This window comes from Coccinella septempunctata, chromosome 1, assembly GCF_907165205.1.
Source record: "Coccinella septempunctata chromosome 1, icCocSept1.1, whole genome shotgun sequence".
Lineage (NCBI taxonomy): Eukaryota > Metazoa > Arthropoda > Insecta > Coleoptera > Coccinellidae > Coccinella > Coccinella septempunctata.
In genome coordinates, this window is record NC_058189.1 from 52856350 (window position 1) to 52884170 (window position 27821).

The 27821-nt window shown below is 34.4% G+C and overlaps 4 protein-coding genes across 7 annotated transcripts; 2 read left to right on the plus strand and 2 right to left on the minus strand.

Moving 5' to 3' along the window:
* Positions 1-1614: 1614 nt before the first annotated feature.
* LOC123322546 (tektin-3-like) lies at positions 1615-10335 on the minus strand. The gene is made up of 8 exons (XM_044910490.1): positions 10198-10335; positions 9987-10141; positions 9144-9395; positions 8619-8851; positions 6546-6804; positions 4376-4598; positions 3573-3727; positions 1615-1920 (listed from the first exon to the last, which is right to left on the minus strand). The coding sequence occupies exons 1-8, from the start codon at positions 10228-10230 to the stop codon at positions 1710-1712; spliced, it is 1521 nt and encodes a 506-aa protein (XP_044766425.1). The 5' UTR covers positions 10231-10335; the 3' UTR covers positions 1615-1709.
* A 137-nt stretch (positions 10336-10472) lies between these two features.
* LOC123322547 (cytosolic Fe-S cluster assembly factor NUBP1 homolog) lies at positions 10473-15813 on the plus strand. The gene is made up of 7 exons (XM_044910491.1): positions 10473-10677; positions 10839-11080; positions 12357-12458; positions 13323-13485; positions 13598-13791; positions 13842-14028; positions 15668-15813. Exons 1-7 carry the CDS (start codon positions 10638-10640, stop codon positions 15703-15705), a joined length of 966 nt encoding a protein of 321 aa, XP_044766426.1. The 5' UTR covers positions 10473-10637; the 3' UTR covers positions 15706-15813.
* A 272-nt stretch (positions 15814-16085) lies between these two features.
* On the minus strand, positions 16086-20556 carry LOC123310828. The gene is made up of 6 exons (XM_044894502.1): positions 20133-20556; positions 19904-20066; positions 19601-19799; positions 19042-19362; positions 18441-18659; positions 16086-17984 (listed from the first exon to the last, which is right to left on the minus strand). The coding sequence occupies exons 1-6, from the start codon at positions 20366-20368 to the stop codon at positions 17872-17874; spliced, it is 1251 nt and encodes a 416-aa protein (XP_044750437.1). The 5' UTR covers positions 20369-20556; the 3' UTR covers positions 16086-17871.
* Positions 20557-20866: 310 nt separating this feature from the next.
* On the plus strand, positions 20867-27724 carry LOC123310803 (putative serine protease K12H4.7). 4 transcript variants are annotated; one of them, XM_044894486.1, is made up of 8 exons: positions 20867-20908; positions 21150-21234; positions 25007-25244; positions 25297-25478; positions 26280-26509; positions 26595-27041; positions 27116-27418; positions 27545-27724. In XM_044894486.1, the coding sequence occupies exons 3-8, from the start codon at positions 25038-25040 to the stop codon at positions 27652-27654; spliced, it is 1479 nt and encodes a 492-aa protein (XP_044750421.1). In that variant the 5' UTR covers positions 20867-20908; positions 21150-21234; positions 25007-25037; the 3' UTR covers positions 27655-27724. The 4 variants fall into 4 exon arrangements, with proteins under 4 accessions (XP_044750421.1, XP_044750405.1, XP_044750428.1 ...); XM_044894470.1 differs by having other exon boundaries at positions 20873-21078; XM_044894493.1 differs by lacking the exon at positions 20867-20908 and having other exon boundaries at positions 21131-21234.
* Positions 27725-27821: the final 97 nt, after the last annotated feature.

Genomic DNA, 27821 nt, shown 5'->3' on the forward strand with positions numbered 1-27821 from the left:
AAATAACCTTCAGAATAACTAACTGAATCTGTGACACTACACATCTGTGGATCTTTTAAACAGAGTTGCATTCAGCGAAAGTACCTAATTTTAAAAATTTCACAGATACTTTTTGATTTTTGAAAATCGAATTGCTCGAAATGGCGCATTATACGTGAAACTATGAAGAATAATTTATTTCACAAAACGTTCAAATATTCATTAGATAGCGTCAACTTTTAGTCGGGTTTTTTGAATTTTTGGTATTTTTATGGTACGTAATGGTCATAATGAGAAAACTGGAAGACGTGGGTGATATCTTGTGTTCGAAAAAGATTAATCAAATGAATGAAAAACTAAATTCCGAAATTCATTTCATTCGATAAAACCGTTTGTGAGATAGAACTAAAAATAACATTTTTTTATAGTTGTTCAATAGCCTGTATCTTTTAAACCGATCCGATTCGGAAGAAATGGTAAGGGAAAAAAGTGTTTATTCTTTTGACTTCAAGAATATACTGTTAAAATATTTGTACGAGTCAAAGACTCACCCTGTATATCCTAACGTAAATCATTACCTAGAGTTTTTGAAAAGGCAATGTTACTTAAAATTTATAGGAAGTTGAGAAGTATGTCAGGTTCAGCCTACAGGGGTGGCACATATGTATAAATGCGCCTCTGTTGACTGTTGGGTTTTGTATGAAATTTCGATAATTCTAATTTGTTGTAAATGGCCAAAAAATTTATTTGAAGCAATATAAGAATTTTTTGACTAATATCTGCCCCTCTTAAGTACCTTAGTGATCTGACATTTTATATAGAATCACTTGTGCCCACAGATTCATTCAATATCCATATTTCAAATGAGACATGAAGGTTCGGTAGTTATGTGATAGGTTTTGTTAGCTGATGGAGGTAACGGAGGTCCAAAGTCTTGGGGATAATATATCGACCTTCAAAATATGAAACAATGAATAAATTGTTGAGTTTAATTCAGAACAGCACAGCATTTTTGCACGAGCATTAATTTAATGACACCATCAGTTCCTTCTTATTGTTTTGAAAGCGTTTCAAGTGGAACTTTTAATTGGCTCACCAGTATATTACTTCATATTCGTCAAATTAAAAGACAGTCTCTGCGTCACTAAACCACTGCAAGTGTAAAAATGCAATAAGCATAATCATGATGAAGGAAGAATGAATTCTATAGTTTGGGTGCTGTTAGTTTTAATGAGAAAATGCGGTGATCTGAAATTTATGCAAGTGATTATGGATAATATTGAATTGATTTGGCCGATACTTAATGAAAATCCATAATTTAACTAAAAATAACAAATAAAATGATTTTCAAAAAAATGAGTTTTCAAACCACGACCCGTGCGTTTCGCTACCACAGTAGCATCATCAGGTTAGTGAAGGTAAAAAGTTTACCTTCACGATGCAATCTCATGTGAACATCAAATTTTAAGAGACTATTCGGTTTTTAATGCTATATTTGTATAATTATAATCGTGAAACCGTGGGAGCTCCAACAGAGCTCAATCCTTTCGATATCTGCGATAAGTAAATATATACCTTTATACCTCTTCATAGGAGTGTGAAAGCCGAAAGGCTAAAGTCAGAGTATAATAAAAATAAATTTGAATCTTTTTTATTGCATTCGAAAAAAGCCTCATGTGCATAACATGCAATGGAAGACGAGGATGTGATGAAATATGATTTTTGAATTGTTAGTACTTGATTGTCGCAGTGATGGGGAAGGATCTCCTCATTCCCATGCATTTCTCCCTATCGATGAACAGCGTATTAACTTTGTTATGTAAGTCCGATTCGAGGTTGGCCCTTGTCTTCAGCAGCTGTTGATGTTGAGCCTCAGCTTCCTGGAGTTTCATGTTCAGATATTCGATGCTGTTCTGTAGGTCGTGAACCTCTGACACTAATCTGGAAGTAATAGAGCAAAATATGAGGTTTCGATCGATTAATTCATCGTCCAACTTGGAAAACCTGAAAGATGCCATTCAAACACCTATACAGGGTAAGTCTTTACTCTTTGACTCGTACAAATATTTTAACAGTAGATTCTTGAGGTAAAAAGAAACACTTTCTTCCTTTATCATCTTTTCCGAATCTTTTCGGTTTAAAACATATAGGCTGTTGAAAAACCATAAAAAATCTCACAAACGGTTTTATCGATTTATATGAATTTCAGAATATAGTTTTTCATTTATTTATATCTTTTTCGATCACAAGCTATCACTCATACTTATCTATAATTACCTTTAAAATACTAAAAATTCAAAGATCCCAACTCTTGAAAATAAGTTGGACGCTAACTAATGAATATTTCAACGTTTTGTAAAATAAAAGTATTCTTCATATTTTCTCGTATAATACGCCGTTTTCGAGTAATTTGTTGTTCAAAAATTAAAAAGTTTCAGTGGAATTTGAAAAATTGGGTACTTTGGCTGAATACAACTCTGTTAAAAAGATCCACAGATTTGTAGTGTCACAGATTTAGCTAGTTATTCTGAAGGTAATTTTGTTTTTACAGGGGTGGCACCGCTCATTATGAACACTTAAAATGGCTATATCTTTTTATCAGAGCCGAAACGGAAAAAAATTTATAGGAAGAAAGTGTTTCTTCAGAATGTACTGTTAAAATATTTGTACGAGTCGAAGACTCACCCTGTATAAGGTATAGTTATTTAAGTGGCGATTAGTGTGGGTCTGTCATATTGCAACGAACCTAAGCCGGACCTGCCACTCGCTGCGTTCGCGAGTAAACTGTGACGAACGGGTCGCATTCTGGAAACGCGAGAAAAGGGTCTTCTTGGATATAAATTCGCGACGCGATTAAACAGAGTCAGTCGTCAGTCAGTAGTCAGTACAGTACTGAGATAGTGATTAGCGACAAATTAGTGAAAATAAATAACCGTAGAAATAAATCAAATAATAAAAAATAATAATAATAATCAATAAGTAAAATTGTAAATGAATCATTTGAAAAGAACTTCGGACTAATTTCATCACAATGGTGTCAGGAATGAGATTTTTAAATGAATAAAATGCTCGCATTTTGGACAGTTTCGTTTAAAACGTTCGAAGACGAAATGTGTACAAGAAAAGAGCGCCTTATATAGAAGATAGTAGATATTGCAGGAAAGTACCTACACAGGAGAGTGAGGACCCGGACCGAAACTTTTTCATTCGTAGTTTATGTATTTGAACTCGAAGATTGTCGAAGAAAACTCGAAGACTTCTGAATTAAAAGTTGGTAGGAATTCGTAAAAACCTAGAAGAAAAGTTTCAAGAAAATTCTACAATTCTGAATGAACTTTGTGGTGTGGCGAATCTCTTAGAAGGAAGAATAGAGACAGAGTAAGATAAAATAAAGAATGAATTCGAGGAAGAAATGTGCAAAATGAAGAACACGATCAGTGAGCTGGAAAAACGAATTATGTATTGATACTCCGCACACCAGAGAAATGGTTAGCAAAAATTCAAAGTTTGACCTGAGTTTTGAACGTGGATACCAATTTTCTTTGGAAATAAATATTTTTTTCCTAGTATTTTTGTTATCATGCCTATATTACCTGTCCTGGGCGATATCCCTGCAGAGTTCAATTTGCTTCCTGTGCGTCCTAGCTTCTAATCGCGTATGGGCCACTTTCATTGGATTAGATTTGTCATTCATAGCTTTCTTCAGAAGCTCGATATTCTTTTCGACAGAGAATATTTCTTGCTGGATCTGAAATGAGAATTATCGGAAATGTATGCGCAGTCCATTATTCGGAAAAGTTAATAGTTCTATTGCGCATGCAATGATTCCCATTCAAAAAATTTGAAGAACTAGAGTCGCCTTACTATCACAAACCTGAAACTGAGTTATGTTTGAATGTTTAAATAATAAATAACACTGTAATTTATTCTGGGAATTGGCCATCGACCGAAGTCCTTCAGCCATTCTTGAGAAAAGTTCTTTTCGGTATAGGTATACTAATTTCGATAGCACCGAGTGGGCCAAGTAAAAGAGGAAAATCGGCTGATTTATAGGTTTGGTAAATCGCTATCTTTGAGCGAACCGCTGCATATGAGGTCAGCGAAAAATGCCAAACGAAAGACGAATATCCGGAGCGTGCTCAGCAAATACTCTAGACCCGAGAGCTAGATCGGAAAGGCTAATCGACAGGCAATAATTAATCCTGGAATCATTCAAGATGCCGTGAAATTTGTTTTTATTTTTCTTTTCCTATCGATTCAAGCCAAGGAGCTTTTGATATAGTAACGCGAAGTTATAATTATCTTGAATTGAATTGAGCTTGAAGTCAAAATTTAAAAAAATACGCAAGGAACTATAAAATCCGACGCTGCAAACTGAAACAACCCCCAACATTACCTTGTGCAGGTGCATTTGCAACTTGCTCTTGGCCTCTAGCGTCTCGGCAGCCCTTCTGGCCAAAGCATTGTTCGTTTTACTCCAAGCATCCCAGATCTCGATAGCAACACCGTTTATCAGATTTTCTACGTCCGATCTCATCTGCGAGGACTTTCTCCTCTCCTCCTGCGATCTTTGCACCATCCTGTTGCTGTTTTCCGCCCACGTCAGTTGCGTGCTCACCCTGGATATCGGAACTTTTAAATTTATTGCTCCACATGTTATTGTGAAAAAACTTTTTTACTTTCATAAGTATGCATGGCACACTTGTCACAAGGGAATAGGAACCGGACGAATTCATATTTTATATCATTTTTTCGAAATGCGGTCCAATTTTTACTCCTTCGGTGATAATTTTTATTATCCTTTGCCCAGATTCTGGATTATTTTAAATTCTGTTCAATTCTTCTTCATTTTAAACCCCCAGCACATAGTGAGAGAGAGAGAGAGAAAATTTATTGCTATAGCAAATGGCTAACGACTTGCGTCTTACTGCCAGTATTAGGTACATTTCATTGTATATTACAATTCATTCTGAACCTTAATACAATTATACACTGTTTAGTAAAAAAAAAAAATTCACAAACTACAGCCGATGATGGCTGTCATTTGAAATCTTTAATTGTCTCTATTAGAGTTTTGATTGTATATTTTCTGTTGTGTTCCTGTTGGGGACTCTGTAGAACAACTGGCTGGAGTATTCTAAGGTTGTTGGGATTTTTTACAAATTTCGTTCCTAAGGCCTGAAATCTGTCGAGAATGGGTTCGATCTTCATTTTTTCATAAAGTAAGGCGTTAGGTGGGTTGTGTAGTGGGTTCTCTGGGTGAGTGTTCGTAAAAAAGTGTTTAAAAGTATGCAAGGTCGAGCTGTGAATTTTTTTGAAATTACATATTGAATATACATACAAATGATGTAAACCACCTTGGAAAATATAATCCGTAAGTATATTTGCTTCATAAAACACATAAAATTTATTCTTCAACAATGAAAATGTACTATCATAAGAGGTGTTCAAAATGGAGTACTTCCATCTCGAAATATTTCCTAGCTTTTTAAATAAGATTATTTATTGCTCTTCTTATCATATCGGGATTTTGTTTAACTTCTGCACAGGCTTCTTCTATCCCCTACCGCAAATGCTCCCGTGAAGTTAGAAGTGTCTGTCACTTTTTCACGCACACTCAGTAGGAACTGAGGGTTTTAAATGAAAAAGAGTTGAACAGAATTTCAAATAATTCAGAATCTCGACAAAGGACAATAAAAATTATCACCGAGGGAATAAAAACAGGACCGCATTTCGAAAAAATGATATAAAATATGAATTCGTCCGGTTCCTATTCACTTGTGACAAGTGTGCCATGCAAAGTGAAAACTGAATTCCTTAGAATGGGTTATGTAGTTTTTCATGGTGATAACTAAATTTCTGTAAGGGATGTGAAAAATATAGATTTTGGAGCTTGAATGAAAAATCAGGATATACTGAGTACTGCCCTGAAAATATTAATATTCCATAAACCGTTTGGAAGAGCTTTCTGAAGTAAACAAACCCATAAAGTTTGATCGAAATTGGACCTTGCATTCTAGAGTTATGGCTATCGCAAATTTAGGTCAATGTTCATGAATCACCCCGTACCTCCGAAACTAATAGCCTTAGGATACAAAACGAGCAAGTTTTTTGAAAGGCCTGGATGACCTGCATTCACCATTGAGCTATGGCCAACGACTCATCATGAAACACCCTGTATAAAGCTATTATCCTCTGAAGTAGTTGACCTAAGAGCAGGAGAACTCTTTTTGTGTAAAATACATTACAAGAATGCATAACATTAAGATTCTTCATTGGCGTCAAAATAAATGGAGAAAAACACTCACCATACCTTAGAATCCCCGCCACTGAATTCGAATATAGGGTGCAAAAAATAACTACATATTAATAGTAAAAAGCTCATTCGCAGGACCTAGTATATTGACGAAAAACTAAAATTTTAATGTTTTTTTGACACCCTGTATCTAAAAACGAAAAAATGTTTCTCTTTATAAGGAGTCATTAGGTTTCTGTAAGAAAACACTTATCTAGGAACGCCCTGTATACATACAGGGTGTATATACATGAACTGTGACATAACTCACGTTGGATCGAATTTTTCAATCCCTCCGTAATAGCTGATTCCCTTCGAAAAATTGTTGAGTTGATGGCACATATTATCGATTCCAAGGGCAGATTCCTTGCTGACCACGTCCAATTCGAGCTCGTGTTGTGCGGCTCTGTTGTTCCTCATTTGGTCCTCCATCTTATTAAACAGGCACTTCAGCTTTTCCAGCGAATTTCGGTATAATTCGATTTCGGTCAGCAGAGATTGTTCTGGATCGTCGTGCACCAGATCAGTCCCTAAAAAAATTTCAGAGCCGTCAGAGCGTTATAATCGTCTGATAATTTCATATCACCACGGATGCGAGCGAGGCGAGGCGAGGCAAATGCTTTCGATCTATTTACCACCCGTCAACCTTTTTTCCTTATAGCAATAAAGAACATCTTTTCTACCTTGTTATATTTTTCTGGTGCCTTTGAGAAGACAACGCACGTGTATATCAGAGAAGTAGGTACCTACTTTTAAATTTATAATTAAAAAAATGGATTTATGAAGAGTTGACGACGAGAATAGCCGCGACAGTAGCATGCAATCAAACCACCTTATTTGTCTAAGCTACTCGCGGAACACCTCAAGGAAGAGTAATATATACCCCTCTCCTATGGAGCTCAGTAGTGGATGAACTACTATACAAGGTGAGTCTTTGATTGGTACAAATATTTTAACAGAAGATTCTTGGGCTAAAAAAAACTGTTTCCTTTACAATTTTCTCCAAATCGGCTCGGTTTTAAAGATACAGGCTATTGAAAAACCATAAAAAATCATTTTTAGTTCTATCTCACAAACGGTTTTATCGAATGAAATGAATTTCGGAATATATAGTTCTTCTTTCATTTGATGAATCTTTTTCGAAGATATCACCCACGTCTCCAGATTTCTCAAAGACCATTACGTAACATAAAAATACCAAAAATTGAACCCAACTCTTGAAACTAAGTTGGACGCTATCTAATGAATATTTGAACGTTTTATAAAATAAGAGTATTTTTTATATTTTCTCGTTCTCACGTATCCGTGAAATTTTAAAAATTGGGTACTTTGGCTGAAAACAACTCTGTTTAAAAGATACACAAAATGAAGATGAGTAGTGTCACAGATTTAGCTAGTTATTCTGTTTTTCCAGGGATGGCACAGCTCATTAGGAAAATTCAAAATGGATATCTTTTTATCAGGGTCGAATCGAAAAAATGGTAAAGGAAAAATGTGTTTCTTTTGACCTCAAGAATCTACCGTTAAAATATTTGTACGAGTCAAATACTGACCATGTATAGAGGCTAACGCTTAACTTCTAATGCCTAGGCTATGTTGGTTTGTTGATGCCAAACTCCTAATAGTAAGAAGTAAATTCGAGGGAACCCTTTGTAATTTATTACAGAAAGTCCTCGCAGAACTAACGAACAGTGCGCTGCTGTCAGTGGGGATCACTATCAATCCAACCAAGACCACAGTAAATCCGTTCACTCAGCAAAGGAAGCTTCCAGCCATGCAATCCATTTCACTAAATGGAGATATCAAAGAATGGAAGTCTGGAGTCAAATATCTGGGCATAAACCTGGACAGTGAGCTAATATGGATTAAGCATGCCAATATTATTGCTAGTAAAACGATAAGAGTTCTTATGGCATGCGGAAATTCGTCCGCTAAAACTTGGGGCTAAAATACTGCGATGGATATTCACTTAGACTAAACACTAAGAGGTTATGTCTATGGATGCTCATGATTGTGGAGGAACGAGGACTTCTTTAAGCCCTTCCAGATACTGGAGTTCATTGGAGCTCTGGAGCTCGAGGACGAGCTGTAGATGGCGCAGATTTGAGAACAGCTCTGATGGGGGCCAAAGCCAAAATCACAGCTGCGTCGCCTTAAAGACGGCTGTGGCACTATGGACCTAAACTGAAAGTAGCAGCGAACTGTAACTCCATTTTTAAACTATGAATTGTACCTTGTTATAAACGATAACGATACCAAGGAAACATTTTAACATAAAGAATCATTGAACAAAAAACTATTTCATATCGGTAGGTACTCATTTCATAAATGAAGCAAAGTTTACCTAATCTGTTTTCTCTCTGATATAGACATTCCTGCGCGATATGCAAGGGACCTTCTATGTCGTTCATAGCTTTCTGAATGCTTCTCCTAGAATCCTGCAGCAACGCTGACTCTGTCAGCAGTTTCTCCAATTCTGTTCTAACCTCGTTCCTCCAGAAGGTGGTGTCCGTTATTCTTTCCCCCAATCTTCGTCCTGATTCCCTTTGTCCTGCTAGGGTTTTTTCATCAGTTTCCCTTTAGAAAAGATATTTATTAGGATTCCGAACATTACTATTGAGAAAACTGCCGATATGGATGTCTGAATCAATCAGAATTACCAAGATGTGAAGCGAGAGTAATATTCAACAGGATTTAAGTGAAGTGGGCGATCTTTCTATTGAATATTTGAAAAGCGTTTTGCTATTTGCTTATAAAACAACACTAGCTTCATTACAGAATTTTGTGACGCATCTAAATCGCAGTTTCGGAAATCCTTCTTATTCGATTTTATTCCTAGTTTAAAAAACCATTGAACCTAAAATATTACCTCATCACCCTGATGAACTCCCCCCTTAATCTTTCCGAATAATTCCTGTTGGTGTCCGATTCGTTGAAGTTCTTTAAATTGTTCTGAGTCCATTCGAAAGGAGTATATCGTGTATACAAAGCTGCCCTTGCAGCATGAGCTGGATTCCTGTCGAATCCTGTCACCAGATTAGGGAATTTCAAGGGCCTTGTGGCCATGCCATATGGTGTGTAGCATGGATCTACGATAGTGTTAGTCACAGGTTGACTTGGCCTGGAAAATCATAAAGGACTTTTTCATCAGAAATGGAACACTGAAAGTTTCTAATCCTATTTAACAGCAGATTTATGTAGAGGAATTCCCGAAATATGACCAAGGAACTTGTGCATGATATTCCCACTTATATTTCGGGTGGATTCGCCTTATATGAGGTCGAGAATAGCTTTGTTTGAACACTGCACTGATTGGACAACATTTTGTTGTGGTCATTTGAAAAAAGTGCTGTTGAACGTTGAACCGCTATCTTTGAAAAATATACTGTACAAGTTTGTCAGTTGTATTTCTTGACACCTGTATAAGAAGAAATATATTATAATAGTAGTAAAGTATACATAAGAACAAAAATTCCGAAAAACCATGCAGAAATGGTAATAAATCAAGAAAAATTTTATGCTTGAGTGCAGTTTTGTGCTAGACATAAAGTATTTCGGACTGAAAAATTATGAAATCTTGAATATGTGTCATCATATTCAAGATTTTTAAGTTAACTCTTTACTAAGAGTAACAAGTAAGGACAGAGGGGTGCCTTAACTAATACTGAATTAAGATCAAACAGTTTGATTGAATGAGGTGGGTAACCATTACAGTGGGGACAGTTCGATGTTTTCGTATCCGAGAGTTGGTCTCCATGGATGAGGTCTGGGGGTTTTGAAGTATTCACCAATTCTCGTTGGTATCGGTGCTCCAGCCACTTGCTCTACACAGGGGGTGGCACCCACTGTACTCCAGGGTTGCAGTTGCTGAAATCAATATATATTGATCTTCAAAAAATGGATCGAATAGTATTGAAAAATACCGAGTACAACACTGTTTCGACCTTGGAACTCATCTTCCAGTTTTTCTCGAAAAACAATTATTTAAAAAAAGGGTATTTCCAGAGTGAGAACTTTTCTCTAAAGAAAAAGTCAAGGTGACATTTTTGTCTGATTTTCGGTCAGATTTTTCTAGTGAGACTTCTGTCAAGAAAATGAATAACATCTATGTTGAGTCCATTGAACTAAAGAAAGAAACTTGAGTCTTATGATGCTCTGTGCTCGAAATAATTTGACATTTATGTTAACCCCACTTTTTTGTAGTCAACTCAAAAATAAGAAATAAGAGGATTTTTATTTCATATGAATACGCTTCAATCTCATATTAAAACTATTACCATAACAGTTACTATCATTGTCACTGAATCATTGAAGGGTTTTCAGAAATCAATAGTGGTTCCAAATTCATAAATTCATCATCACTATGGCAAGTACTGAGGAAATTTTAAACAAACCCCCAGAACGTAAGGATTTTATATTTGAATAATTAATCGATAATGAGTGAATAATATAATTTCCAAGATCTTACACCAATAATTCTTGGACTTTTCTGATCATACTCTCTTAACGTTGATTGATTTCTTAAAATATGATTTATGTTGTTACAATCTGAATTGTTATTCAGATTGTCCTGGCACACAAAGTGAAAGTGCTGGAAAAGCATCTGCTTGTGAGGGCTGCCCTAATAAACAAATATGTGCTTCGGGTGTAACTAAAGGACCTGATCCAGGAATTGAACTTGTTAAAAAACGATTACAAGATGTAAGAAATAAAATTCTTATTCTATCTGGAAAAGGAGGTGTCGGAAAAAGTACTGTTACTGCTTTGTTGAGCAGAACTCTAGCATTACGAAATTCTGAGATGAATGTGAGTATTTCGTTGCATACAATCACTCTTGTTATGAAATGAGATCTAATCATTGATTTTCTACAAAAGTCACTTACTCTATTATATCTACTTCTTCTGTGTTCTTCCCCACCAAAAATCATTTGAATAAGTTATTTCAATATAATATGTTTTAGATCAACTAAGGTTTTTCAGAGCACCTGAGGGTATATGTTGAAATAATTGTTTTATTAAATATCTTTACAAATCAAAAAAATGGTTCTGCCTCCAACATGGAGAATCTCTGATACAGTGTTATATTTGTATCATCCTTATCCTGGTACAATGACCCATATTTTGTATACTAATAATCAATAAAAGGAAATATTAACCATTCTGTCCGATTTTCTCATTGGGAAAATGTGAATTGAGGGAAATTGAGGGTGAAAGTTGATTTGTCTCACAATACATTATTCCATTTTCCTATCTCCCCATCTTTATCAGAGTGGAAAGGCTTATCTTGTATTATTCCAGATCATTAATCAATAACCTATGCTCTTCATTGGCATTGTACTAAACAAAGAATCCATGCAAGTGTTGATTGCTCAGATAATTTTATCTCTGTCTGGAGAAAAGGTTTAATGACCCTTACATGGATAGCTTCTGATAAAACATGAGTTAAATTGAATAATGCAGTCAGCTATCATTATTCCTTTCTGAAAATTCTTGACAAATATGCATTCCCTGATATCCTTGCTTGATTTTGTGCCATCTGATAAATTTTTTAAATCATATTACCATTGACCATTCCCCAAGAATAACCCTCTTCTCATGATAATTTTTTCCATGGAATATATTCTCCAAGTCAATATTCCAAAAAAAACTCAACTAAGCTCCATATTTGATAATAATTTTTGTTTTCTGCTACAATTAAGTATCATGTTGAGTTTTTTCTACAATAATGAGGATTCATGTATTATAGAAACCTGAAAAGCTAGAAACTGTAAGATTTGGAATAAGGATCTTGCATTCCACTCAAATGTACATTAAAGATATTAAAACTCTATCAGAAAATAAATTGGGATGGAAATTACACTCGACAAGATCAAAGAATCATGACTTTTGTTGTTAGAGCGGTTGTGAACTGTACAGAGCAAGTGCAATTCAGTTTAAGATGTAAGGAAAATGTATCTGCTCTTGCTCTGCATAATTCACAACCTTTGTAAACCATGCTACAAACAAACCTAGTATTATTTTATGTTTCAAAATTTTATATTTTTTTTATAATTCTCTTAATCCAATTTGATTGTCATATCAGGTGGCAGTTTTAGATGTTGACATATGCGGTCCTTCTCAGCCAAGAGTAATGGGAGTGCAAGATGAACAGGTCCATCAATCCGGTTCTGGATGGTCTCCAGTAGTAAGTAGTTATATCACTTTTAATTGGGTTATATTAGGGTGTATTAGCTAATATAACAAGATTAAATGTGGATCCACCTTTGAAGTGAATCAGAAGATCGTGGGATCTAATTAACCAGAGGATTTACTAGCACCAGAAGTGAGTCAATTCATGCATTCATGAAAACTCTTATTAAAACACCTTTTGGTGTTTTTTTTGTTTCCTGATTTAAACAAACTATGAAGTACTAACTCTAGTTGCAAAAACTGAAGTAATCTAAATGAAATAATCTACCTTTTTGAGCATTTATTGAAATTGAATCTACTGAAGAAAAAGTTTTTCATCTAGGTGAAACTGCCAAATTTCCCCCTTTTATATAGAATGTGGCTGCAAATACTTGATAGTTTAAAAATTACGACTGGTAACTTGTTCACACACACATACACACTCAATTTTTTAATGGATTTCCTTTCCTGATGACTTTTTTTGGTGAAAATTTCTTTTGAAATGCAAGAGGGCGCATAAACAAGCACCTATAAGATCCACCGGCGAACCTTATATATGTACATATAAATATACAGGCTGTTCCTCAATAAGTATTAACCTAAAACTGTAGTTTCCTTTTGAAAAAGGAGAAATTTTTTTCTTCTTCCATTGCCAATATCTTGGAAGACGTCAAAAATGTTTTTTTTTTCATGCAGTTCTCCTTTGCGACATTTATTTGAAACAGCTTATATATTTTTTTTTATGTACATATATATTTAGGTTTGCCAGATCCTGGGGAGCTTATAGACCCTTAATTCTTGCAGCAGGATAGGGATAGATTACCTGTAAATTTCTCAACTTTTTGCAGATTTTTTACTCAACTTGATTTTCTTTTTACAGTATGTAGATGACAACCTATCTGTTATGTCAATTGGGTTCCTCCTTTCTTCGGTTGATGATGCTATCATTTGGAGAGGACCTAAAAAGAATGGTATGATAAAGCAGTTTTTGAGCGAAGTTGACTGGGGAAAATTGGATTACCTATTGATTGATACTCCCCCAGGTAAATATATCTTTTTGTTAAACCTTCTATAAAGATTGATAATAAAGTTTTAATGATATGAAAGCAGAAAATATTTATTGAGAAATATTAAGTTGTGATTATTTTCTTCAAGGAACTTCTGATGAACACTTAAGTCTTTCCACTTATTTGTCCGAAGCAAATCTTACTGGGGCAGTAATTGTCACCACTCCACAGGAGGTGGCTTTGCTGGATGTCAGAAAAGAAATAGATTTTTGCAGAAAAGTTAACATAAATATCTTAGGAGTGGTTGAAAATATGTCAATGTTTGTATGCCCATGCTGTCAGGTTAGTCCTACATTATATTTAGTTGGGCTTTGTGCAATGAATTATTTCAGACCATGTCCGAAATTTTTCCTGCAACAACAGGGGGTGCAAGGCAAATGTGTGCAGAAATGAAGGTCCCATTTCTTGGTAGTTTACCCCTAGATCCCGTTATTGCAAGATGTAGCGATGAGGGCAGAGACTTTGTGAGTGAATTGCCAGATGCAGCTGCAACAAAAAGCTTAATGAATGTGGTTGACAGTGAGTACTTACGATTCGTAGAAAGTACACTGCGCAAAAAAATAAACGCACATTCTGAAAATCTCAATTTTAATGAAAGTTAACTCTACATTGACTTCATAACTTATTTTTTATGTTCTCACGGAAAGGTTTTGAACGAAACAAGACACATTAAATGGAAGAAAAATTCAGGATTTCACCGAATCTTATGTGAAAGAAGAGAAATGAACAATTTTCAAAATACTGAAATGCTGATAAGTGATTTAATACTTGGTATTTCCACCCCTTGCGTTAATTACAGCTCGACAACGACGGTTCATACTCAAACTGAGTTATCTTAAAATGTTCTGATCTAATCCTTCCCAGAGATCTCCGAGTTGAATTCTTAAGTCATTAAGAGTAGCTGGATGATTTTCTGAACTTCTCAGCCTTCTATTGAGGTTGTCCCAAACCTGCTCAATCGGATTGAGATCTGGACTTCTTGCTGGCCATTCCATTCGAGAGACTTCAATCTCTTCAAGGTGCTCCTGAACGATGCGCGCACGATGGGGTCTGGCATTATGGTCCATAAAAATGAAATTTTCACCAATGTATGGGGCAAATGGCACTACATGCTCTTCAAGAATGTTCCTTATATACTTATCAGCATTCATAGCTCCATTATCAACGACCACTAGGTCTGTGCAAGCAGTCAAAGATATTTCACCCCATACCATAATCGATCCTCCCCTGAAACCAGTAGTATTCAGGAAATTGCACTGAGCATATCTTTCATGTGGACGTCTGTATACAAGGGAACGTCGATCACAATGGTAGAGGCAGAATCTAGACTCATCTGTGAAGAGAACTCTTTCCCAATCGGCCTCTTCCCAATGGATATGCTCTTTCGCAAAATCCAAACGCGCCTTTCGATGGGCTGGGGTAAGAGCTGGGCCTCTTGCCGCGACACGAGGCCTTAAATCATATTCTCTGAGGAGATTTCTTATTGTCTGAGTGCTAATTTGCACCTCATGAGTTTGCTCAAGCTGAATTTGAAGGAGGCGAGCGGTTGCAAACCGTTGTCTCAACGAAGAAACTCTCAAGTAACGTTCTTGAATGGCAGTTGTTACCCGTAGTCTACCCTGTCCTGGTCTTCGGACATTCATACCTGTTTCCCTGAATCGCTGCAACATTCTGGACACACTTGTATGGGAAACTCCCAACCTTTCTGCAATTCTTGTGTATGTCCACCCTTCTTCTCGCAAACTACCGCTTCGGCACATTCCTCTTGGGTCAAATTGCGTGTTTCGCGTTGCATAGCGATCGAGTGTAGAAAATCAAACGAAAGAAAAACTATTGATCACTAGAATTGATCGAGAACAACTGATTTTAGAATGGGGCCAATAAATTCAAAATCTGATAATATCATCTTTTTTTATTCCTGCTGGGAAAAAACATCTGTATTGAAGAAAACCGTTGAAAGTGGATAACATATGCATGCATAATTCTTATAAAAATAATTATCATTGAGAACACCTTCAGTTGTAGAATAAATTTGAGATTTCCATAATGTGCGTTAATTTTTTTGCGCAGTGTATATCTTGAATGATATTCGTCCCAAAAATGAAGAACCCAACTTATATAATTCATTTCTTATGTTATGATAACAATTTTTTTTCAGATATTATCCAGGCTTGTGACAAGAAACAATTGATATAAGAAGTGATGAATATTTTTGGATGTTAGTATCAATCGATGGAAATTTATTTTTGTCAGTATATTGTATATGAATGTTGTGTACTATAAAATATATAAATAGTTCAGCAATTTATTATTTCATTATTTCCTGAGGGTAAGGAACACTTGCTTTACTGTAAACGTTTTGAAAACGCCTACAAGCACATAATACTAATTTTTTGAAAATTATATGCTTCCGAATTAAATTTGGCAGTTACAATTTTGAGAAGATACCGAAAACATTCTGATTTTTCTAGTTTGTGGGCACTGTATTGAGTATATAAATGACTACAAAAACAAATAAAGCATATTATTTAATTGTGCACATCCGATAGGACAGGAGAGAGATACAAAGCCAAGACACTTTTTTCAATATTTATTAATTGCACAAGCTATAACTATATCTAAACAAAGAGATTACATATAGAAACACTTAAAATACGCGGCAAGAACAACATATACAGAAATTAGTAGATGTAAAAAAAATAAATTTACATAGTGAAAAACAACAGTCTCATTCAATCTGAAAATTTATATAAATAAAAATGATAATACTGATATGCAAAACATTTTAAAATCTCATTTTATGAGATACTATCACCAATTAAAAAATATCACAGTTGAAATTTCGAATTAGTATGTTATGAATGGACAAATAATACATGAAATTTCTAAGTTGAATGACAATAAATACACCTTTCAGCATCAAATTGCAAATTATTTTGAAGTCGGAAAAATTGACGAGTATTTTGAACCAGGAAAAGACCTACCATATGGAGAAATTTCTCTCTTTGACTATGAAATACATAACTGAATATTATTGCACATATCATTCTAACAAGGTTATGTATGTCTCTATTGCATGTGCTTATTCACTTTTTTGAATAATTTCCACAATGACTAGTTCGACTTAGAGAGCAGAAGCTTAAAATTCTTCATATTTACTTTCAACCAAACGTACTTATTGTCACTAAATATTTGAAATGAATTGAAATTATCACTCCTGTATTGATTAATTAAATGATTATGCTGAAATGAAATGATTATTCATGAAATTAAATTCAAAATATTGCATAGAGGCTAAATAAATTGAAATGATATCGACACATTTTCTGAATATACTCATAAAGTGAAATCATGTTAAAAGAAAGATAAATGCTGATTTATCAATTATTGCGAATAAATACCGAGAATCCACATAAATCCACACCAATTAAGTACAGAAGAACATCACAAGAATTAATTGAATTGAAGCAACTTTTCAATAGTTAGGAACAACAAAAAACATTCGTCGGCATCAAGTACCGAATGAGATTCTGTATTCCTCAATTATTCAGTAATATATGCATAAGGATTTGAAAACCAGAAATAATTATCAAAAAGTATTTTTATCTTCTACTGATTGAATAAAAGTAAATTTTCTTCTTCACTATTCAATTTAAATCATTAAAACTTCTTGACCTGTATGTAAAGAAAAGACAAACAAAAATCTAAATTATCAGTTATCTCAGTTTGTGTAAAAATTGGTGATCACCCAGTAATCTAATGATCACATAATAACAATCTATTATTTTTGATAGTTTTTGTCCATTTTTTTTATCTTGATTTGTCAATAATAGGTTTGTTGGAAGAGTGGTTCACAACAGTTGTGAACTGTACATCGCAAGCACAATTCCATTTTAGGGCAGGCAAAATCTATCTGAACAATTCACAACTGTTTGGAACCATTTTACGAACAAACCTAATTATTAATACCACAAACTGAACAATGGTGAGATGATAATTAAATGCAAAAAAGTTTTTTCTAAGGTTTCAGTGAAAATGTATTTTGCAACATGTTGTTGCATAAGATAATTCATGGTTTATAATTTTGGAAAGAAATTAACAAAGTAAACTGAATTTTACTGAAGTCATTATTATTATGGGGAAACACATTTCATTTTGATGCTTCCTATAAGAAATATACATGAACACTGAAGTCCTTGAAAGAAAAAATATTAGTCATATAAACTTTTTGAACTGAATTTGTGATTCAAATTTTCGAAATAATTATACTCAGAAAAAGAGTTCTGTTTTTCAAAACCTTAACCATATCTTACCTTAATCTATTACTTACACCTCAGTTCGATGTTATTCACTCACAGAAGATCAGGTTTCTTCATAACGGTGTTTATCTTCATTCTTCCAAGAACTTACCTGTATATGAGGTGGTGGCAGAAAACTTCTCAATGATTGTATGAGTTGGATTGTATCTATAAGAGCTGAAATAAAAAAATGTACACTTAAAATAAGGAACTCCAATAATACGCAACTAAACATGAATGACAACTTGTTTCAGATAAGATCAAAGCTTCTTAAATCATTATTCGAGAGCCAGCCCTGAGGCGCTCTCAAGAATTCACCTCGGAGTGTCATCATGATTAAATTCTTCTCATATGATATATGAATAAGATGAATAAAGATGAGTATGTTATCCAGTTCTGAAATTATTTTTTTCAAGCATGTTTATCAATGGAAATATGCAATCCATTTCATAGTAAATAATTCTATGCTTCACAGTTGAACAAAATAAAAAACTTCTACTTTACTTTTTTCATGTTGTGAGTCGAGCTTTAGACTTTAGATTTAATGTTCATGACTCTCCTTACCTAACCAAAATTATAATTCATGCTACTCATATTTATCCAACTTATACCTTATTATGAAATTTTACTCACTTTTTTGAAGAGCCTCCGATTGTTTGCCGTAAGGTTTACACATAGCTGGACGTACATAAGTTTTCATCCGTGCCATATTTTTCATTACCTCCGAAAATGCTCTTATAATTTTATCTTGACCTCCTTCACCCCGAACATCTTCCTTCACTTGAGATGTACTGGCTGAAGTCCATGCTCCATTATGTAGAGCTAACAAATCTTTATTGGCTGCTGATAGGCCTTCAATAGAAAAATAAATAAATATTAACTGAAATATTCAGTCCATGAACACTTCTAGAATCACAAGTAACTCTCTTGCATATCTTTTGTATGATAAACTTGTGGAAAAAGAATGAGATCTATCTCCTGGTTGCTAGCATGATACTATGTCATAGAATTATACTTTTTCTCTTCTTCTTCATAGATAACCTCAAAAGTTCAGCACAATGCATCTTGAAATGAACTCTTTTGATGAAAAGAAAGAAGAAAAACCTTTTTGATAATGTGATTTATATAATTTTTTTTATCACCATACTTATAAATTGTAAACATATCTTTGGATCACATAAGCTAATTTTTCAAATCCCAAGTTAAAGTTTGCAACTGAAAAACAACAACTCACCTTCCAAACTATCCAAATTATTCCTAAGAAAATCAGAAACTTTGTGATCTGTGATAGGAACCTCATATTGTGGAGGGGGCTTGGGTTGGCTCTTTGAAAGATCCATCTGATGTTGAAGTTGCATCTGATGTCTCTGCTTCTCTAAATTCACATTCATTTTATCGATATTCTGTTGAGCCAAAACACGATTTTGCTGCTGTATGAGAGCCGCAGTTATCTGCTGCTGTGTTGGAGGTGCCACAGATTTGGGACGATCCATCAGTTGTTGATTTTGTTTAGAGTCCAAAGCATTCTGATTGACCATATCAACGCTGGACATTCCTAGAAAAGAAATGGTCACTAGAATCAAGAATAAGATTTATTTCAAGAAAAAGAAATACTCCTCAAATGGTTCATCTCGATGATAATCTGCTGATATATGAAATTAAGTAGGTTGATGGCTTATCATCTTATCAAGGATGATGAAGCTAACTTAATTTTAATTTATTAAGTTGAGGCATAATATTGTGCAATGTGTCAAACAGTAATACTGACTTATTACATACTCTATGCAACTTACTGCTTCTAATATCGGGATTATTAGCAGCTTGCTCTGCCAGATAGTTTGGATTTCCTAAATGCTGTAATGTTTTCTGAGTCAACTCCATTTGACTCTTGTAGTATCTACAAGCTGGATTGGGGCAATTTTGTACTACTTCAATAATAAATTCCTTTTCCATTCCAAAGTTTTCTCTTCCAATTGTATAAGATTCCATAACCTTTATAATTTTTATTAAGTATTTAGTATAACCAAAACTACCAGACCAGGAGAAATAACATGGATTGTACTGAAATCCAGCACATCAAATAATGAACTACTCACTGCCCTAACAGTTGCTTCAATTCCAAGGTGTAGCCCATGTGGACCATTCATATGTTTTAGCATAACTGCATTAGCAAAGTGTTCAAAGGGTAAGATGATTTTCCCATTTTCCCTTAAAATCAACCGGCCTTGAGAATCAAGTGTCACTCGAGAGGCCATCATCCTGTAATATATTCAGAAACTTGTTGAAGGGTGGTCTTTTTTATGTAATGAAAAACTCATTACTTACTGTAGATATGCGGCGCTTGGGAGCATTGATGTTTCTTTAAGTTCACTGAAACATTGAAGAAGCTCCACTGAAGGATTCCAACCCTTATTTTGCAAATATAACTGCAAGAGCATGTATAATTTTTCAGTTACATATCCAGTTCCACTGAAACCCATTGGAGATGCTGCAATATCATTCACCGAGGCTTGTTGCATTCCTTTAGCAAGAACGTTCTTCATAGTCTCCGCTAAATCCATTTCCAACAAACCAAACTTCGACCAAATTTTAATACAATTTTTTAAATATTCATTTTAACCAAGATGTCTAAAAACATCTTAATTTTAACGCAGATCGTAACTATAAAACTAAATTGACGCAATCATTTCATTTTACACTGGAAAACAGAGACTATGCTGGAAAATTAATGCATCGAGTGAAAATAAACATAGGCAAGCAGCAGCACATTAACATAGAATAATCACAAATGGCAAAGAAAATCAGAAAAACCGGTTCCGGCTCCGTTCTTTCGAAGTATTTCATTTATTAAAGAATTTCACCAGAATGTAATCTAGTTGTTATTGTTTTCAATACATACTATATAATTACTATATTCTCCTTTTCATTCGCGAATTCTACAAACTGAAAATTTTTCAAAATTTTTGTTCTTGATTTTAATATCTGTGGATGGATCGTAGATCTAACCCATAGATCTAATAAAATTAACCTAGAAATCGGACTTCAACCTCAATTATTTGGCTGTTATCTTAACAAAAACATTTTTATAAATTTAATTTTTGGTACGATGATTACTTATCAATATTCTTAAACATCCCGTAGTTGGAAAGATATGTAAAAAGAGGATAGGTCTTGAGAAAAATTGACAAATAAATATTATCTGAATTGTGTACTTCCCAAATTCATTTTACCAAGAATGATTTAACAACCTTTTTGCGATTGAGATATTTAGGTTCATATCATTTTTTTCTATTTTAATAATCTTGTAAATATCTTATCAAATCTCATTCATCCATTTTCCAGGCGTAAATACATATTTATTATAAATAATCAGAATCAGTGCAGTCGAGCTTCACAATATCTATAGATTGGATTTTATGGATAGTGGGTATGTAATGATAATTTTCATCAACGAATATAATTATCTGTCTTATTTTGTAGCCCTTTTTTTATTGCTATTCTTTTTCTATTCTTAGAAAAATTGGGGAAACTAAATGTACAATGGAAGTTCGGATTCACTTGAATCTGAATCATGTCTAAAAAACCCAATTTCTTTGTAACAAGATGTATTATTATTATTATTATCATTAATTTCAAAATTTCTGAACTTGTTTAATTTCAAATGCCAGTGCTAATGCTTCACATCGAAAGATACTGTTGAAAATGTCTTATCTCATTTTTTGTTTACTTGGACTGTTATTTGCTTATAATTCTTGCTGCTATACTTGCTCCTTCAGTCCTTCATATCAACCGGATTCTTAATCTACACTTAAAAAACGCGTAGTGCATGAAAACTAAATATTGAAGAGATGCTACCTACTTCATTTTATTGACCCATCAGGATCAGATTATTGCTTGCATGTATTGTGAAACATCTCATAGAAAGCGGACAATGCGTGGAGGCTTTTATTGCCAAGATATGCGTAGAAAAAATATTGAACTGCCTGAAATTTTTATCATTGCTTTTAGGCAGAGACAAAGGTTGTCTCTGGGTATAGATATCCTCTTAGTGGATATTACAGAATTGATACAAACGCATAACATCCGTCTACATAAAAGTCGCTATTATTTAAACCGAACTACCCACATGCCAGCATTCACGGAGCCGACGGAAATAATCTCGCAGAAAAAAAAAGATGCTGACCATATGGTTTCTGCCTTATTTCTTATTATGTCTTATTAGAGCCACACAAATACCTTCCTTCCCGATAAAAAACGTCACCAATTGACGGAGCGGACCCTAACTCGAATTCAAAAAATTACCAGAATGGGTTGAGTCGTTCGGAATTTATAAAAAATAAATAAATATGGGATTACCACTCTCGCATTCCTGACTCGCCTACTCGCCTTTATGTACTTTGTTCACTCCTGAGAAAAACTCACGTAGTGCGGGACATACTGTATATATTTTTCACCATATAATGGCTAATATAGTATGACTACTATATTAGCCATTTTCGTCCGTTTGCATGCATTCCTTTCTTATCAAGCGTTCCACCTGTAGTCTCACCTTTTGAGACTAGTTACAAAGTAGGTGGTTCATTGTGCATATAGATTAATATAATGAAATGGATAAAATATCTGTGATTCATTTTGTTTGAATTTCAAGATTGCAACCTCTAGATTAAGACTTGATTCAAGTGGTCAGACGATCTGAAATACATCATCAAGAGTTGAGCCAATTTTTCATTAAAGGAAAAAGATACTTTTTTTCAATTCTACAAATTCAACCACGAAGTAAGTGATGACTAGTTCTAGATTTTCAAATAACGACGTGTACTAAATGAAGAGTGCACACTTGAAATGAAAGGCTCAATTAGTTTGAGTGATGAATATTTGAATTTTGTATTACAGAGTTTATTTTTTGTATTTTGAGATGCATCTATCTCACTCTATCTTTTTGACTTGGATGATTGGATGTCATCCTTGTACTCTTTAAGGTCATGAAGAACTGAAATTCTTTCAGTTTTGCGCTCAAAAGTTGAGACTGGAAATAATTATATACCAAAGTGAACATTTTAGACGCTCATATTTTATAATCAAAGAATCAATATCAACCTTTGGAATCGACTACGAAAGAAAACCCAAAATTTCATCAGTTGAGGTATTGAGAAATGCAAATGAAAGAAAAATATCAGTCGGGCTGTCCAGGCTTTCCTTGAGAACCACTCGGTAAAACCAGATAAAATGGCGCATATATCGCGCTAGTACTCCCTAAAATGATCCCTCTAGGTTTTGATGCAAGGTGCAAATAGAGAAATTAACCATAATATAAAACAATTTTGTTGAATCTGGACTAATTAAACTCCTTATAACTTCATATGTACAATTAGTACACTAACTGATACAATACTTCATGTTCATATACTTCTATTATTATTGAGTAATAATAGATACGAGAATAGATATTAACCCAGTTTATTTGCTTCAAATGTCTAAACCTGTATAGTAAAGTGCCTTCCTCTCGGCATGAATGCTTTGGTTTTATTGTTTGAAGTATGACGAATATTTGAAAAATTATAAATTTTTTTCGTTTTATTTAAAATTTCATCAGAGGGTAGCTTGATTTACTCCGAAATGAGAAGAAGAAATGACACTGTTCAACAAATTCTGAATGTTTGTTTAATTAATATTCATGATGCAGCATTTTCTAGATTTTGCAATGATTTAGTTCAATAAACACCAAACAAATCTACACTGTGAAATGCTCGTATGCTGGTTACTATATTGAATTACTATGTATTTCGATGATTAGTGAAGACTGAAACAAACCAACTTTTTGTAATAATATTTTGTTAAAGCCAACAACCAGTTTTTATCTTTCTTTTGTACAATGTGAAAATAACCGTTCAAACCTTATATTGGTGTTCTGTGGTTCAAACTGTAGGGAAGCATACAGGGTGAGTCTTCGATTTGTGCATATAATCTTTATTTTTAAATGAACTCTTCTTTCCTTTATCATTTTTCCTTATTCGAATCGATTGCGCTTCAAGAAAAATTGTAGAGTAAGTACGTGCCTTAATAATCTGTTCAATGTTTCATGACTTATTTTAAGAGAATATGGACAACAAAGTAATTTTTTGTCAGTAATATACCTATCTATATGAACCAAATTCTCCTTATGTGTTAGGTTTTCTACATTCCTAAAATTAATTCCTCAAATTTTTTCAACAGTAACTTGCAATTAATATTTTTTTAAAATGCGGAACTATCATTAATTTCAAACGTGGTTCTCTAGCTGGTAAATAGACACAACATCCATTTATTATAGCGATCGAACATCAAATTAAAGATATTTCCGGAAAAAATATACACGACAAACTAAAAATTTGGAAATAACTGAAAAACTTCAAGTTTTTTGTCGTAATCGAAGTTCAGCAGAAAATTTCGTTCACACATTGCAGGTGCATATCCATTCGCATATGCGCTGCATGCAAGATTAATTTGACGGATTCGATTAACATATCTATCTTTTTTCACTGATGGTAGTTACGATTCTCAACATATTTATCATAATAATATTCACAAAGCTCTGTCACCGATAGACGATTATTTTAGTTCATTATTTCCAATAATAATAAACGGGTTTCAAAAGAACTTTTCCTCCGCTAGGAAAATATACTTTTCTCCAATGCAAAAATTATTTTTTCCTCGAGCTTGAAACATGTATACTCTCTCCTCGGACTCGAAAAGTTTTTCTCCTATTTAAAAATATTATAGTTTTTCTCCTCAAAACAGGTATCCTTCCTGAAAAATATATTTTTTCTTCCTGGTAATTTTAGTTCTTGTGGTAATTTCAATTTCGAAAGTGCGAGTAAGTGATTTTCTCTCCGATTATTAGCAGAAAGTAATTTATTTAACAAAAAAAAAGAAAATTCAGACAAAGCTTATTAACTCAAATATAATTACGTACTTAGATACAACATAAAAAAGACATATTACAGGGTGAGTCTTCGACTTGTATAGTTGATTCTTTTGAGGTCGAAAATAACTTTCCATACCATTTTTTCCGATTCGGCCTAGATAAAAAATATAGCCATTTTAAATTTTCACAATGAGCTATGCCACCAACAATATTTTTCCTCGGTTGCTATCGCATTTAGGGGAAGAAGATCAGCAATATCTTCTCATCTACTACTAAAAAATATATTATTTTCCAGAACATCCTGTTGAAAACTATCGAACAAAAAAATGAAGATTCCGCTACTGTTTTTGCTTTTGGTGGTTTGCTTACATGTCGACGCTTGGAAATTTTGTCACAAAGGACGCTTACACGGAGGAAACTTAGGGGAGCCTGGTTCTAGAGGCACCCTTTCACGTTCTCCATTCGTTAAGACGTTGTGGTTCAAACAATGGCTGGACCATTTCAATCCTAGGAACGAGGAAACTTGGCAACAAGTGTGTAATTTTTATTCTATAATTTTCCTTTTATATGATTCGAAATTTTTAGAGATATTTCATCAATAACGAATACTATCAAGACGGAGGGCCAATATTTCTAATGATCGGAGGGGAAGCAGAGGCTTCCGATAAATGGATGACCCAAGGTGCGTGGGTTGACTACGCCAAGAAATTCAAAGCTCTTTTATTTCAAGTTGAGCATAGGTTTTACGGACAAAGTCATCCTACGGAGTGAGTAATACCTAATAGTTTTTATGTTTTTTAATTCTAAACACAAGATTTAATATACACTGTTTAAAAATTCAAGTGGATATGCGAGAGAAAACTTACTTTATGCGCTTGAATAGAATTTTCAGTATCGCTGTACATAACATCTGGATAGACGTATGTTTGCGTATTACACACACATAGTAAGGTCCTCATGACCCTAAAAACCGCATAAAAGCGCATGACGTTAACCGAATGTATTGGCCAAAATTGTATTTAACATGGCTAGTCTGCAATATGTCACAGCTTACCTGACCCACCACAGACATTGCAACTCGCCAATGCTTTGACTCAACAACGAACATTTGGCAAATCATTCCTCAAACTTTCATTAATAACCTCATTGGCACAATGGCGAATAGAGTAAAGAGCTCAACGAAAAGCTAGAGGAGGCCCCAAGCGATATTAAACCTTGATTTCAAGGTGTTTCTTGTCAGAAAGCCTACAGACTCAACCAGGTTGAAAATTTATTTTGTTAATTTCTCTACTATTTTGTCGCTCTAAAGCAGTAAGTATACTGTTGCCATTTCAGGTAGGTTAACCATATGTAGACACCTAAATATACGAAATAGTTTTTTATTTTCCTTCATACAATTATTCAATTTGTGTAAAACATTCACTTCATCTTTTGAGGAGTGTATATTCCAAATGTGGATAATGAACACTATAAGACTATAACTAAGTTAGTAGCAAACATCAAACATATAAAAACCAAAGCTCTCTTGAAAAATTTGTACAATTATTTGATTATTATACTTTTTTCAGAGATATTAGTGTGAAAAATTTAGTGTACCTCTCCAGCGAACAAGCTTTAGCCGATTTAGCTACTTTCATCACAAAAATGACAGACGAATTGAAACTAACAGGCAAATGGATAGCATTTGGTGGTTCATACCCAGGTTCTCTGGCCGCTTGGCTAAGAATGAAATACCCTCACTTGATCCATGGTGCAGTATCTTCTAGTGGACCTTTGCTAGCTGAAGTTGATTTCTTTGGTGAGGATTACTTCATTTGTGGTTCATAGATAATTATTCACTTTTTGGACAATATGTTGTAAAGCAACATGTTTAATTTTCACAGATTACTTCAGAGTAGTTGATGAAGCTCTAGAATCTTATAGCGAACAGTGTTTAGCTAACGTAAAAACGGCCCACGAACAAGTTAACCTCCTCACCAGACATCCCCTCGGCATGAGGAAACTGGATGAATCTTTCAAACTGTGCGATCCGTTGCAGACTTTGATCAAGGAGCAGAAGCACCTGTCCAATTTTTGGGATACGCTGGCCAACAATTTCGCTGGCGTTGTCCAATACAATAAGGACAATCGTATCGGGAAGACGAAGGCCGGGAATATAACCATCGATGATCTCTGCGGTATAATGCTCAATGAGACAATAGGAATACCTGTTCAACGTTTGGCCGCCATCAATACCCTACTTCTCAACGCCACAAATCAAACTTGTTTGGATTATAACTATGACAACATGATCAACGAACTGAGAAACACAAGTTGGGAAGGAGAAGGAGGTGAGTTTTTGCGATACATAATTAAAAAATCGCTACAAATTTTTTGACAACTTCCTTTGAATCATTGTGCGCAGCACGACAATGGACCTACCAAACCTGTACTGAGTTCGGGTTCTACCAAACATCCAGCTATTCCCCACACGTATTCGGCGATCAATTCCCGGTAGATTTTTACATACAACAGTGCGAAGACATCTTTGGATCCAGATTTAACACCTCATTTCTGGACAGAGCAGTAGACAGAACAAATACGATATATGGTGGACTCGATATTGACGTGACAAATGTCGTTTTCGTTCATGGATCCGTTGACCCTTGGCATGCCCTCGGGATCACCAAAACCAAGGATCAAGGCGCCCCAGCTATTTATATTGAAGGTAAAAACTCCATAGAGGAACCATCAAATTGTTTTTAATATTTCCTTTCATTTTGTTTGGATTTCATCATTGTACGGGTTCTTCGCACCCCTCGTGATATACATTTGGATGGTTTATTGTTTGCAGGAACAGCACATTGCGCCAATATGTATCCTAGAGATGATTCTGATCCGCCTCAGTTGAATCAAGCAAGAGTGGAGATTGAAAATCATATAGATAGTTGGCTCAGACTATGAAGTCAACCACTTCAGACATTTCTATCTGTTAGTTAAGGTTTAAAAATTCAGGTAAAATAGTTTTATAAGATATTCGAAATATAATAAAAGTTATAAAGTTGAATTTTCGTTTTTCATCATAAACCTTCACTACCTATTCTGTTATCATCAGGAAATCATTCCATATT